We start from the raw sequence: 14,268 nt of genomic DNA on the forward strand, positions 1-14,268 counted from the left end.
CAATGCTGCTGCCAAACTGTATCAGTCTCTGCTGTCCCTTTGCATTCATCAGCTGCATGGAGAAGGGGAAGAGGAATCTGCTGGATGGGCAGTGGTTTGCTCTTCATATTGTACCACCCTGCCTTGCACATCACGTGGACAGCTAGGACACAACATCCATGCTCGACCCCAACCAACAGGGCTCATCTACAGAGACACATGTTACAAGTTACTGACTTAAGGATTTCAGATAATCAGCAGCTTTAGAAATCTGTATTGAAACCAGTCTATTCTAATGAAAAAATGGATGGCATGGTAGTGTGGAGCTAATATTATGCTTAACAGTGCCAGCAATCAGAAGACTGGGGTTCAAGTCCCACTGCTACTGGTAAGGAGTTTGTACCTTCCCCCCATGACCATGTGGCTTTCCTCCTACATTCCAAAGATATACAGGATAGGGTTAAGTTATGAGTTGCTGTGTCTCATAACTCCAGCACTGTTTTTAGTTTGCTTCTCTTCCAACCTCAACTCTCCTTTAATTCCCTATGATTAACAAGCCTTTACCTTTCTCAGGGGGACAACCACATGTCAGTCTCTTTCTAGGCCTCAGATTCTCTGACCTCTTTTTTGCCATTCTTTCTCTGCAACTGAGAACGTGCTTTACTTCTAACTTTTCTTTGTTCTAATGTAGCTCAAGTTCAAGTTTATCATCATCTGACAACCTATATGCAACCAAATAAAATGTTGCTCCAGTCCATGGTGCATTCACAATGTATATAATCACAAACAGCACATAAAACAAAATATTACCACAAATAAGTTAATAAAATGTCATTCAAAATGCAAGTAAGGTGCACAGCACAGGTAAACAGTACAGAAAAACAGCTCGCTATGCGAGTGACGAGACCTCAATAGTGTTAGGGTATTTATTAGTCTCACAATCTGGGGGAAGAATCCGTTACCTAGTATGGCAGTCTTATTCCTGATGCTCCTGCACCTACTTCCTGATGGTGGTGGGTGACAGAAATTACGCGATGGGTGGTAGGGATCCCCAACAATACTTCCCTTTGTACATAATGCTCCCAGAGAGACGGGAAACCCCAGTGATCCTATCAGTGATTCTTAACTATACTCTGTAAGGTCTTGAGGTCTGATATCTTGCAGTTTCCTTACCACACAATGAGGCAGCCAGGTGGGGCACCCTCGATGGTGCTTCAGCAGAAAATTGTTAGAATGTGGGCAGGGAGCCTTGCACACCTCATTCTCCTTAGAAAGTGTAGATGCTACTGTGCCTTCTTGGCACATGAGGTGTTGCAAGTCCAGGTTAGAATACCCATAATGTGCACACCAAGGAAGGTTGTGCTCTTCACTCTCTCTATTGCAAAGTGATTGATGTGCCATGCTGAGTGGTCAGACTGAACCTTCCTGAAGTCCATAATCATCTTCTTTATCTTGTCCACATTGATACTCGGGATGTTGTTCTTACACCATTTGACAAGCCTCTCCACTTCCTCTCTGTATGCCAACTCATCACTGTTGCTCATGAAGCCAACCACTGTTGCATCGCCAGCAAAATTGAGAATGCGGTTTGGGCTGGACCAGGCCGTGCAATCTTGACTGCAGCATAAAAGCAGTGGGCTGAACACACAGCCCGAGATATTGCTGTCAATTCCAACGACTGGAGTCTTTCTACTAAGAAGTCCAAGATCCAGTTACGGAGAAGGATGCTGAGTTCCAACGAGGACAGTTTACCCACCAGCCTTTGAGGGATGATCATATTAAACGTTGAGCTGAAGGTGATGAACAATATCCTGGCATATAAGGCATTGTTTTCTTGGTGGGACAGGATGGAGTGGAAGGCTGAGGCCAAATGGAGCAGTAGGTGAACTGGAAAGAATCTAATGTAGCTGGAAGGTGGGATTTTACACAACTCACTACCAGTTGCTCAAAGCACTTCATGTTTGTTGAGGTCAATGCCACTGGGCATTAATCATCTTGGCCAGTTACCGTCACTCTCTTGTGCACCGGAATGATGAGTGGACCGATTAAAACGGTACGCAAACTGGAAAGGGTCTAATGTAGCTCAAAGATGGGATTCAATACAATCCATTAACAGCTGTTCAAAGCATTTCATGAATTCCGAGGTCTGTGGCACTGTGCAGTAACTGTTTAGCTCAGTTACTGTCACTTTCTTAAGCACCGGAATGATGGTAGCTGCCTTGAAGCCTGCAGGGATAGTGAACTGATGCAAAGAGATGTTAAAGATGTCCTTTAAGATCACTGTTAGCTGGACTGCACAATCCCTCAGCACCTGATCAGATACGTGTACGGCCCCGCAGCTCTGCATGGTTTTACCCTGACTAGGATCCTCCTCACTTGGGCTCCGGCAGGACAGGGTGCCTGCACCTTGGGAATGGAGCGGTGGCTTTCCTCAATGTCACATCATTTATTGTGTCAAATTGTGCATAGAAGGTATTCAGCCTATCAGGCCGGGAAGCATCACTGTCATTGACGCGCCAGCTCATTGATCCTAATCTGTTTCTCTTTGCAGCAATACACAGCTCGAATCAAATCATCAGGTTCGCCAATGACACAACCATGGTGGGTCTCATTAGCAAGAACAATGAGTCAGCATACAGAGAGGAAGTGCAGCGGCTAACGGACTGGTGCAGAGCCAACAACCTGTGTCTGAATGTGAACAAAACAAAAGAGGTGGTTGCTGACTTCAGGAGAGCAAGGTGCGACCACTCTCCATTGAACATTGACAGCTCCTCCATTGAGATCATTAAGAGCACCAAATTTCTTGGTGTTCACCTGGCGGAGAATCTCACCTGGTCCCTCAACACCAGCTCCATAGCCAAGAAAGTACAGCAGCGTCTCTACTTTCTGCGAAGGCTGAGAAAAGTCCATCTCCCACCCCCCATACTCACCACATCAAGAGCATCCTGAGCAGCTGCATCACTGCCTGGTTCGGGAATTGCACCGTCTCGGATTGCAAGACCCTGCAGCGGATAGTGAGGTTAGCTGAGAAGATCATTGGGGTTTCTCCTCCCGTTATTACAGACATTTACACCACACGCTGCACCTGCAAAGCCAGCAGCATAGTGACGGACCCCACGCACACCCCCATACAAACTCTTCTCCCTCCTGCCATCTGGCAAAAGGTATCGAAGCATTCGGCCTCTCACGACCAGACTGTGTAACAGTTTCTTCCCAAGCCATCAGACTCCTTAATACCCAGAGACTAGACTGACATCTACATCATTTATTATATTGTAATTTGTCCTCTACTGTGTCTATTGTCTTGTTTATTATTTATTGTACTGCCCTGCACTGTTTTGTGCACTTTATGTAGTCCTGTGTAGATCTGTAGTCTAGTGTAGTTTTTTGTGTTGTCTTACGTAGTCTAGTGCAGCCTTGTGTTGTCTCACTTAGTCAAGTGTAGTTTTGTGTTGTTTCATGTAGCACCATGGTCCTGAAGGAACATTGTTTCGTTTTTACTGTGTACTGTACCAGCAGTTTATGGTCAAAATGACAATAAAAAGCGACTTGACTTGACTTTCCACAGGTGCTGCCAATCTGTTTACTATTTACTGCACACTCAGTTATTTCAGATATACACAAAATGCAGTTTTAGCTTTTTGACTTGTATTACCATTCCTGAATTGCATTTAGAAACCACTTAACAGCAATTCACCCAGTAGTATATCAAGGATTAAAGATCAGTATTTTAAACTCTGTTTGAGCTTCTGTGATCATCTGCACTAAATTAGAAAAACATTGGGCCATGCTCCCAATGGTAATTAGTAAGCTTTGGGAGCATTGCCAATATTTTTCCACTGAATTCATGTATAACAGTTTTTGAACATATTACGCTTTATTGAGAGACTAGATTTCCCCTAAATCATTCTCAGTAATCTAAATTGAAATTACTGATAAAAGATGGTGGGTTGGTGCTAATTCAAAAAAGGTCAACTCCTGGAAGCTGCTTTAATCCAAGAAGTTACCAGGTTGAAAGATTTTCTTATATTAAAGTTACAGTTTAAAATGATGCCCGATTGTGTCAATTAATGGTAGATTTTGCATTTGGCAATATCGAAGGCAAGTCTGAGTAAAGACTTGACCAAAAGTACGCCATAAGCTGTACCCTGATCAAGCCCAAACAAATTTAAATCATCAACTATTTAGTACACAGGTAAAGTCAGCAAATGTGGATCAGCAACTGGATCAAAGTTTTAACTGGGAAAACATTAACATACACGCACAAATTCACATGTGCTGTTATATTCGAAACAAAACTTATTACCATTACTTATTAACCTTCAGAGTAGTTTCAAAATATTTGCAGTAGATTTGACTACATATCACAAGGTTCCATCACTGAAGTTACTTCAAACACTTTGCATAGAAAGTCAGAATGAAACAAAATGCAGTGTCAAAAGGAATAAATGAGAATTGTCCCAGTTATGGTCAAAGATGGAAATATAATAACTCTATTAAATGACAGATCATCTTTTAATTAAAATACATCTTAAGGAAAGAATTTTCATTCACGCCACTTACTGTTTTTGATGGCTACTTACAAAAGAGGCTTGTAACTACTATGAAGGAGGCTACACGAAGCAAGTTTTGAAAAAAAAACAAGCTGACAGTAATCAAGTATGAATCAAGAAAATATTGGTTAAGTATATAATTTTAGATACTTAAAGTATTAGGATTGTGTATAAACACTTCTTTCCAAAAAGGATCTAGTGCTTTCCCGGCATATATGACGAATAAACTCTCCTCGGGCTTCCAGCTGGGTATAGGTATCAATTTTAACTGACCTTTCAATGACAAGCTCTGCCATCTTCATTAGGGATGATGCCTGGGCATTTCTAGTTCAGTGGTATACATACCCCCATCATCAGTCCCTCCTGATTGGATGAGGACTAACCTATCAGATTTCCACTGCTCCGCCTAGTTTCTAATCAAATTCCAGTTCTTACTTAGAATGGGACATTTGTCTTTGTTAAAATTCCACAAACCCATAAGGAAGCCCAAATCACAGTTCTCGCGGGTCAAAGATGACCTGGGACTCAGGAATGGCTGGCGTTTACAAGATTCCCTGTGAATCTGAAGCAGTGTATATCGGTCAGACAGGACGCTTGGTGGAAACCTACATCAAGGAGCACAGGATGTGTATCCATTTGGGTTACCCAGAGAATTCGGCAGTAACAGACACTACATTCGCAATGGCAATAGAATTGACTTCAACAGCACGAAGCTACTGTGCTTTTGGGGCCGCCTGGTGCAGGAAACCACTGAAATAGAACTAGAGAAAAAGACTTTTAACAAAGACGAAGGTCTCGCTCTGAGTAAGATTGTAAACAAGGTGGGACAGCAGAAATCTGATTGGATCAGGTCTAACCAATCAGGAGGGTCAGGTGATGGGGTTATATATCCCAGCGGACTAGACAGGCCTAGGCATCATCCCTGGTGAAGGTGACAAGAGTTTGTCATCAAAACGTCAGTTAAAATCAATACAGGTACCAGGCTAGAAGCCAGAGGAGTTTATTCATCACTTCTTTACAATTTTTACTTCTCTATATTGGGTATACAAATTTGTTGCAATGGTAGTAACACAAGGCAAAGATGGGCTTCATAATGAACTAACAAAGGTCAGGGAGGGCAATAGGGACAAGAGCAAAACAAGAATGCAAAACAAAGTTACAAGATTCCAGAAAGTATAATTCTAGAATCAAAATCCAGTTTCAAAAGTAAAAATAAACAATTTAATTATGGAGTTTTTAAATCAAGGATCTAAAAAAAAACTGAAGGCTTGTGAGGTGTTTCTACACTTACCTTAGATAACTGAATAAATTGGGCACTATTCAATTAGAACTAATTTGCGATCAGCCAGGCAAAAATAAGGACAACGTCTTAATGACACAGGCACACCTCACTTAGCCCCTGTCCTAATCTCTCTATACCTATGTGTGGCTAAGCAGAGTTCAACACCATCTACAAGTTTGCTGATCACATCATTATTGTTGACAGTATCATGGAATATGACATGGAGGTGTACCGGAATGAGACAGTTGAGTGGGATTGTAAAAACAATTTGAGAGTCAACATCAGCAAAACATGGACTTAATGAAGGAGAAATCTGACTAACATGTACCCAGCCCCCTTCAATGAGGTCTGGTACATGTCGCCTGACTTCCCCGTCCTCAAGTCTACAATCAGTTCCTTGGTTTGCTGATGTTGAGTGCCAGGTGGCTTTTGGATTGTGGACTTCCAGAAGGGAAAATCAGACTAACATGTACCAGCCCTCATTGAAAGATCTGTGACAGAAAGGGTGAAAAGCCTCTAGTTACTAGTTTTCAGTATCTAGGAGGACCTATCCTGACCCAACACATTGATGCAACCATGAAAGAGGCATGCCACCTTCTATAGTTCTTAAAATTTTAAGGAGATTTAGCATGTCATGAAGACTCTGGCGAACTTTGAAAGATGTACAGGGAAAGGCATTCTCATCTGTGCATCATTGTTTGATATTGTAACTCCAAAGCAAGAGGCTATGGAGAGTGAAGAACTTAGCCAGTTCCACCAAGGGTAAAGCTCTCCCGACCTCTGAACACATTTACAAGATGTGAGCTCTCAGGAAGACAAAAATCATTTTGGACCCCCCCATCACTGATTCCATCAAGCAGAAAATACAGGAGCCTGAAGACCCATAATAGCTTCTTCCCACCACTATCGAGTTTTTAAAACCAAACTGAAAAGCACTATATTTTGCTCAACTTTTGTTATTATTGTTATGTTACTTTTGTTCATTGTTTTGTAAGTTACATAAAATTTTTGTTCATTTAATTTTGTGCTATTTATGCTTGTTAGTACTTCACCATATCGCTGCTACAAAAAGCTACTTTATACCCTGGGTGCATATCTCCATGACAATAAATGTGAACTTAAACTTAAACCAGATGCAATTCTCAGACCAGCTACAGGTAATCAAAACTATATTTCTATGCTTAAGTTGGTTTCGGAGTACAGAGTTGATGAACACCAAAAAGTCATTAGTAAACTAGAGAAAAGTCAATATAATTACCTCTCTCCCCCAAAAATTAAGTTACTGAAATAGATTCAAAGATTCAAAGTGCATTGTCAAAGAATGTACAAGTTATACAACCTTGAGATTTGTTTGCTTTCAGGCAATCGCAAAGGAACCCAAAAGAGCCCAATTTTTAAAAATTCAAAAAAAATAAGACCAACCCTCAGTGCACACAGAGAAAAGAGGAAAAAACAGATCATGAAAACAATAGAAGCGAGTAACAACTACAGGATCCTGAACCAAATTGAGTGCTTAGATCCAAATCCCCAGAGCAGCTCTGAGTAGGCCCAAAGCCTTGGTATTTAGTTCATCATATTAGCAGGCCAAGTCGTCACAAAGTTCACAGACACAAAGCATGGCAGCCAGGGGCAGTCTCACAGCCTCAGCATCGCGAACCAATAGCAACAATAATCCAACAAAGACATGGAATCAGATGACAAGCTCATGTCTGACTAACCTTCAAGCAATTACATTCAATGTGAACAGTGGAAAGTGAAGAAATTATTGGTTTACCTAGATTTCCACAGAACACTTTTTTGAAAAAGGTTACAAATTATACTCAATGCGTTGAAGATTCAGGATGAACTATGGGATTACAAATTCTGTACATACAAAGCTGCGAAAAGGCAGCAGAAATCAATTAGATATTTCAGGCATCAATGAGATAATGGTTTCCATTTTACAAAGGCTTGGATTCATATTAATACAAATCTGCAGGCAATGTCAAACAAGGAAGCATATGATTCAGAGAAGGGCACACAATAACACTCTGATAATCTGGTATTCGATAAGGAAACCCTGATTGATTGGTATCTGGCCCACTCTGACTTGCTGGGAGACAAGCTGCTACTTCCCTTTCTGACAGGTCCCAGGTCCCACACCAACATCTGATATGCCAGGGGCTGTTTCCCACAGTCACTTTAAACTTACCAAGCTTGCTAGAATATTTATTATACTTAAAAAAGTAAAATTAAAACTGTGCTTGAATATTAATTGGAATAGCATCTGAAAATCAGTTAGTCTAGCATCACCAGTCACAAACAGACTAATTTTTTGAGTTTAGTATACAAACAGCTATAATAAAAGCAGAATTATTGTACTATGTCCTCTGAAAACTTGAATACAGAAATTTCTTTGTCCAATTCATTATTATACGTAATAAACTGAGACCTCTTTGCAGAGCCATGCAAAACATATTTCAAATCTTCAGAATCAAAACAACACATTTCTTTATTTTGCATCTTACTTTCTAGTCATTACTTGAATGGAATTGACTGGAATAGAAAGTCACTACTGAAAAATCCCATGCACTAATGATCAGTACCAACTTCGATTAATATTAAACTGCAAGGTTTCACATATCTAGTAACTCCTGCCAAGCTTAAATGGAAATAACAGTTCTAGACAAACTAGTTTAATAATCACCTCTCAATTACAATTAAGGACACAATTATTTTCAGAGCTAAATTAAAATCAAATTCTCACATTGAAATACATTTTTTACTTTTACAACATAAACAAATACTTTAACTGAACAGCCAGATACTTACCAAATATATTGGTTGAATGACCTTTTCTTGAAAGAGGTTTCAATTCATTGTGCCCCCAAGCATACTGTCTATAGTTTCCCCAAGCATGTTTCATCATCTGAAAAAAGAAAAAGGTTCTTCACATCTAATTTTATGATTTTGAAATTGGATAATGCAAAACCCAGAAAATGCCAAAAGCACTCTGCATTTTATGTCAATAACATTTCATCATCTTGTTCTATACAGATGCTACTTGACTGGTGTTTTCTCTTTTTATTTCAAATTTCCAGCTTCTGTAGCATTTTCCTTATGAATTTTTAAAAATAAAAGAAAAACAATTTTTTTTAAAAAAATCAGACCAAATGATCAATTGCCTTTTCTGAAAATTAATCCAACATCCAGTTTCGGGTGTATTGGGATATTATTGCTCACAACTTAAATGTTCTACTTTTCACCCAAGTACATGTGTTAAAAATTACACATCTAGTGCCTATTGTAATGTGAAAAACTGAGTAAAAGAGCTTTCTTCAATTACGTCAGTTGTCATCTGCTTCTATTTGCCTGGGTGAACCAAATATTCTAATCCACCTTTGATCATCACAATTGAGTGTCTGTTGTGCAGCCTTCACTGATACAATTCATTAATGGATTTGGATATGGCTTCAGGGCTCTCTTATATCAAACAGAGATACAGATATGAAATCTAATGTTAATTGCACTCACACATCGTACACTATGAAATTGGCTTAGATGCCAAGTACAAAACTTAGCAGTGCCAGAATGATTTAAGAATTATTAAAAGTAAACACTGACGATATCTACGAAGCAGTATCTATTCTGGCAAAAGTGTACCACAAATTCAAGAAACCATGGATGACAAGTTTCTAATTTCCTTCATTCCTTGTGCCCTTTACCAATTGTTCATTGCAACTTTCTAACAGGATGAGTAGAACTGTTAATTTAAAAGTCAAAATAGTTAAATAATTGTTAGGATTACATAATCCCAAGGGTGGCAACATTTTTCACTTTAATACCTTTAGTTGTTTGAGCAATTTTTTTTTTATGTGTGAATTAATTAAATCTACAAACACAAAAAGCTGGAGGAACTCAGGAAGTTAGGCAACATCGATGAAGAGCAATAAATAGCTGATGCTTCAGCTGAGACCCTTTATCAGGACAGGAAAGGAAGGGGGCAGAAGCCAGAATAAGGAGCAGAAGGAGTACAAGATGGACAGGGAAGGTGGGTGATGGGGGGGGGGAATGAAGTGAGAAGCTGGGAGGTGATAGGTGCAAAAGGTAAAGGGCTGAAGACAGAGGAATTTATAGGAGAGCAGAGCGGACCATGGGAGAAAGGGAAGGGGGGGCGCCGGAGAGAGGTGACAGATAGCAGAGTAAGAGAGGAGCCAAAATGGGGAATGAAAAAAAGAGGAGAGTGGGCAGAGGAAGAAAATACTGGAAGATGGAGAAATTAATGCTCATTCTGTCAGGTTGGACACTACACAGACCAAATACAAGATATTTCACCTACAAACACAGTGGCTTCATCGGGGCATTGAGGAGTTCTGTTTGAACTCACACACGTCAGTCCATCACCTCCTCTACTGCCACAATGTGGCCACTCTCAGGTTGGAGGAGCAACACTTCATATTTCATTAATAGTGTGATCCTTGCAAGCTTTTTACATTCAAATTTTGATAACAAATCCTTGTGACCTGCTTCCTCTATATAGATAGCATCTGGTAGCGCAGCATTACTCGGATTCTAAAATTCTATTTTAGTGGAACAATCCATATGCCAAGAGTGACGAAACATGAAACCAGAAACTGATTAATCTAAAAATCTACAAATTTATTTTCACTAACAAAAATGTAAGTGCAAAAAACACTTAATGATCAGATGCTTATTTGTCAAAATGAAATACCATCTGAAAACTGAAAAATGATTTTGGACACAGAATATTTTCTTCATTCAATTCAAAATGATATACAAGTTGAGGGCTTAATAATGAAGCTCTTTGTTAGCACCAACATCAAACTTGCATGCTATAAGAAAACGTATTTTCCTCCCTAAGATGTCCCTTTCATCGTATCAATAAGCTACTAATAAAAGATTGAAAGTTGCAGACGTGAACAAGCATGATAAAGCTACCAATGACTTTCTATTTTTGAGGTTTCTTCTCACAATACTCAAAACAATCTATAAACTTTGTTTTCAATGTCACAACCTGGGTTTTCTTATCTATTCGTTCTATAACCCTATTCGAGCTCTCAGTTCTTTTTCTGCCGGTGTCTTAAATTTAAACAATCACCCTCAGAAGATAATTGGCAAGTCAGCCTTTTTGAACTACGCTCCTAAACTGTAGAATTCAATAACTAAAACTATAAAAGATGCAGACTCAGCTGACTATTTTTAACCTTGCTTTTAACTAATATCTTTTTCTCTTTTATTTTCTTAATATCTAAATTTTTTTTTTAGCGATTGCACTTTATTCCACTGTAAAGCACTTGAACTACATTATCTGCATAAAAAGGGCTCTATAAATAAGTTATTATCTTCTTTTAGCCCCTCATATTGGGACCAAGTACTGAAAATGCTAGTGATTTGAAAGGATTGGGGGCTTCTGGCACAAAGAAATATTGGAACCAAAACTATTCTAAACCATTGAAAAAGTAGCCATTACACAAACTCAAAGAAGAAATAGTGGTCAGTCACCCGAAGCTTAATAGAAGTTGGGTGATACAACGAGACAATGATCCAAATGCAAGAGTAAATCAACAACAGAATGGTTTTAAAAGAAGAAAATTTGTGTTTTGCAATGGCCAAGTCAGAGTCCAGACTTTAACCCAATTGATGTGCTGTGGCATGACCTAAAGAGGGCTGTTGATGCAAGGTATCCCAGAAATACTGATGAACTGAAACAATTTTGTATGGAGAAGTGGTCCAAATTTTCACCTCACCGTTGTGCAAGTTTGTTCAACAGCTACAGGAAATGTTTGGTGGAGGTTATTGCTGCTAAAGGAGGTTTTACCAGTTATTAAATACAAGGGTTCACATACTTTTTCCTGCCCTGAACTGTGAATAATTAAACTATGTGTTCAATAAACACATGAAAAGTACAATTGTTATTAGTTTAGGCAGATTGTGTTTGTCTATCATTGCGACTCAGGTGACGATCAGACCACATTTTATGAGCAATTTTTGCAGAAAACCAGGTAATTGCAAAGGGCTCACAAACTTTTTCTTGCAACTGTAGCTAAGGTGCCTAAGACTTTTGCACAGTACTGTATTTATCAACATGAAGCAGAGGGTGAGTTTGTAAATCTGACGGGAGCAAAGGGTGCTAGCAATGGCAAGGTGGAGTGCCATGGAGAGGTATGGGACAGGTAGCAGAGGAGTGCCAGGGGTGCGGCTAGGCGCAAGTGCGCATCTAGCCCTGAGACACCAGCTGAGATCATTCCCACTGTCACTTCATATCAGAATCAGGTTTATCATCACTCATATGTCATGAGATTTTTTTCTGCAGCAACAGTACGCTGGAATACATAAAGTTACCACGGTACTGTGCAAAAGCCTTAGGTGCCCTCACTATATATACAGTACTATACAGGAGCAGAAGTAGGCTATTAGGTCCATTGAATCTGCTCCGCCGTTTCATCATGGCTGATCCATATCTTCTCAGTTCCTATGTCCCACCTTCTCTCCGCATCCCTTCCTGCCCTGAATAGTCAAGAATCTATCAAGCTCTGCCTTAAATACACCCAATGACTTGGCCTCCACAGCCTCCTGTGGCAATGAATTCCACAGAGTCACCACTCTCTGGTTAAAGAAATTCCTTCTAAAAGGACACCCCTCTACTATGAAGCTGTGCTCGCTGGCCCTTGACTCGCTACTTTAGGAATCATCCTCTCCACGTCCATTCTATCGAGGCCTTTCAACATTCGATAGGTGTCAATGAGATCCACCCTCATTCTTCTGAATTCTTGGAATTACAGGCCTAGCCATCAATCAGTCCTCATATGGTAACCATTCCATTCATTCTTGTGAACCTCCTCTGAACCCTCTCCAATATCAGCACGGTCTTTCTTAGATAAGGGGCCTAAAACTGCTCACAATACTCCAAGTGAGCCCTCACCAGTGCTTTATAAAGCCTCAACATTACATCCCTGCTTTTATATTCTAGTCCTCTACAAATGAATGCTGAAATTGCATTTGCCTTCCTCACCATTGACTCAACCCACAAATTAACCTTTAGGAAATCCTACATGAGGACTCCCAAGTCCCTTTGCATCTCAGACTTTTGAAATTTCTCTCCATTCAGAAAAGAGCCTACACTTTTATTCCTTCTACCAAAGTGTATGATCAGACACTTCCCAATACTATATTCCATCTGCCACTCCTTTGCCCATTCTCTTAATCATTCAAGTCCTTCCGCAGACTCCCTGCTTCCTCAACACTACATACCCTCCACCTATCTTTGTATTGTCTGCAATCTTGGCCAAAAAAGCCATCATTTCTCTCATCCAAATCACTGACATATAACGCAAAAAGCAGTCCCAGCACAGATCCTTAATTACCAACAGCAAACCACAAAAGGCTCCCTTTATTTCCACACTTCATTTCCTACCATTCAACCAATGCTCTGCCCGTGCTAGTAATACCATGGGCTCTTAACTTGCTGTGCAGTCTCATGTGCGACACCTTGTCAAATGCCTTCTGAGAATCCAAGTACACATCACCTATTCTCCCTTGTCTATCCTGCTTGTTATTTCTTCAAATAATTCTAACAGATTTGTCAGGCAAGATTTTCCCTTAAGGAAACCATGTTGACTATGGCCTATTTTATCATGTACTCAGGTACCCAGAAACCACATATTTAACAATCAGCTCCAACATCTTCCCAACCACTGACAGACTCAATAGCCTATAATTTTCTTTCTTCCTGTCTCTCTCCCTTCTTGAAGAGTGGAGTGAAATTTACAATTTTCCAGTTCTCCAGAACCATGCCAGAATCTATTGATTCTTGAAAGATTATTACTAATACCTCCGCAATCTCTTCAGCCACCTCTTTCAGAACCCAGGGGTGTAGGCCATCTAGTCTAGGTGATTTATCTCGTGTATATATACAGTGGGTTCCTTTTAATTGGAACAGGTTGGGGCCAGTACATTTTGGCCAAATTAAGCAGCTGGCCCAATTAGCCAAAGTTTCATGGAAATACTTAGGGTACAAAAAGAATCAAAGTGAGTTAACAAATTATGTATTCAAATGAGATACAGAACAAAATTAGAAGATTACCAATACCATTACAGTCCTATAAAACTGTATTTTAGATCCTAATAGTTATCAACAGAGGAATTCATCCAGTGTACGCTGCCATGCTTTGTTGACTGATTGTAAATGAACAAGATCAGTGTACACCGATAATAAACTGCCTTTACACAATGCTTTAGACAAATGCAACTTCCAAATCTTCATTTCCACTGAAACAGTCAAATTCGTTAGTTCCTATCTTGCTGAAGTAGTGAAATTGTTTCATTTTCAATCCCAGCTGTTTCGGGCATCTCTAAGCCTTGTTAGATGTGCAAAGCTCACAACCCAAAGACAACCTTCTTGCCCTTTGCTGAGAATCCTAAACATGGCATTAGAGAATGGCCAGGAAGAACACA

General features: G+C 39.9%; 1 protein-coding gene across 7 annotated transcripts in view; it reads right to left on the reverse strand.

Annotated features, from left to right (window-relative positions):
• Positions 1-14,268, reverse strand: part of man1a2 (mannosidase, alpha, class 1A, member 2) — a 143,131-nt gene that overhangs the window by 102,293 nt on the left and 26,570 nt on the right. For all 7 annotated transcript variants that reach the window (XR_011886309.1, XR_011886306.1, XR_011886308.1 and 4 more), the window contains one exon: positions 8,626-8,722. Coding sequence is in view for 3 of the 7 variants with exons in the window: in XM_072260363.1 (XP_072116464.1) it covers positions 8,626-8,722 (97 nt within the window). In the remaining 4 variants the exon portion in view is untranslated. The remainder of the gene's footprint in view (positions 1-8,625; positions 8,723-14,268) is intronic.

The sequence above is a fragment of the Mobula birostris genome, chromosome 6, assembly GCF_030028105.1.
Source record: "Mobula birostris isolate sMobBir1 chromosome 6, sMobBir1.hap1, whole genome shotgun sequence".
NCBI lineage: Eukaryota > Metazoa > Chordata > Chondrichthyes > Myliobatiformes > Myliobatidae > Mobula > Mobula birostris.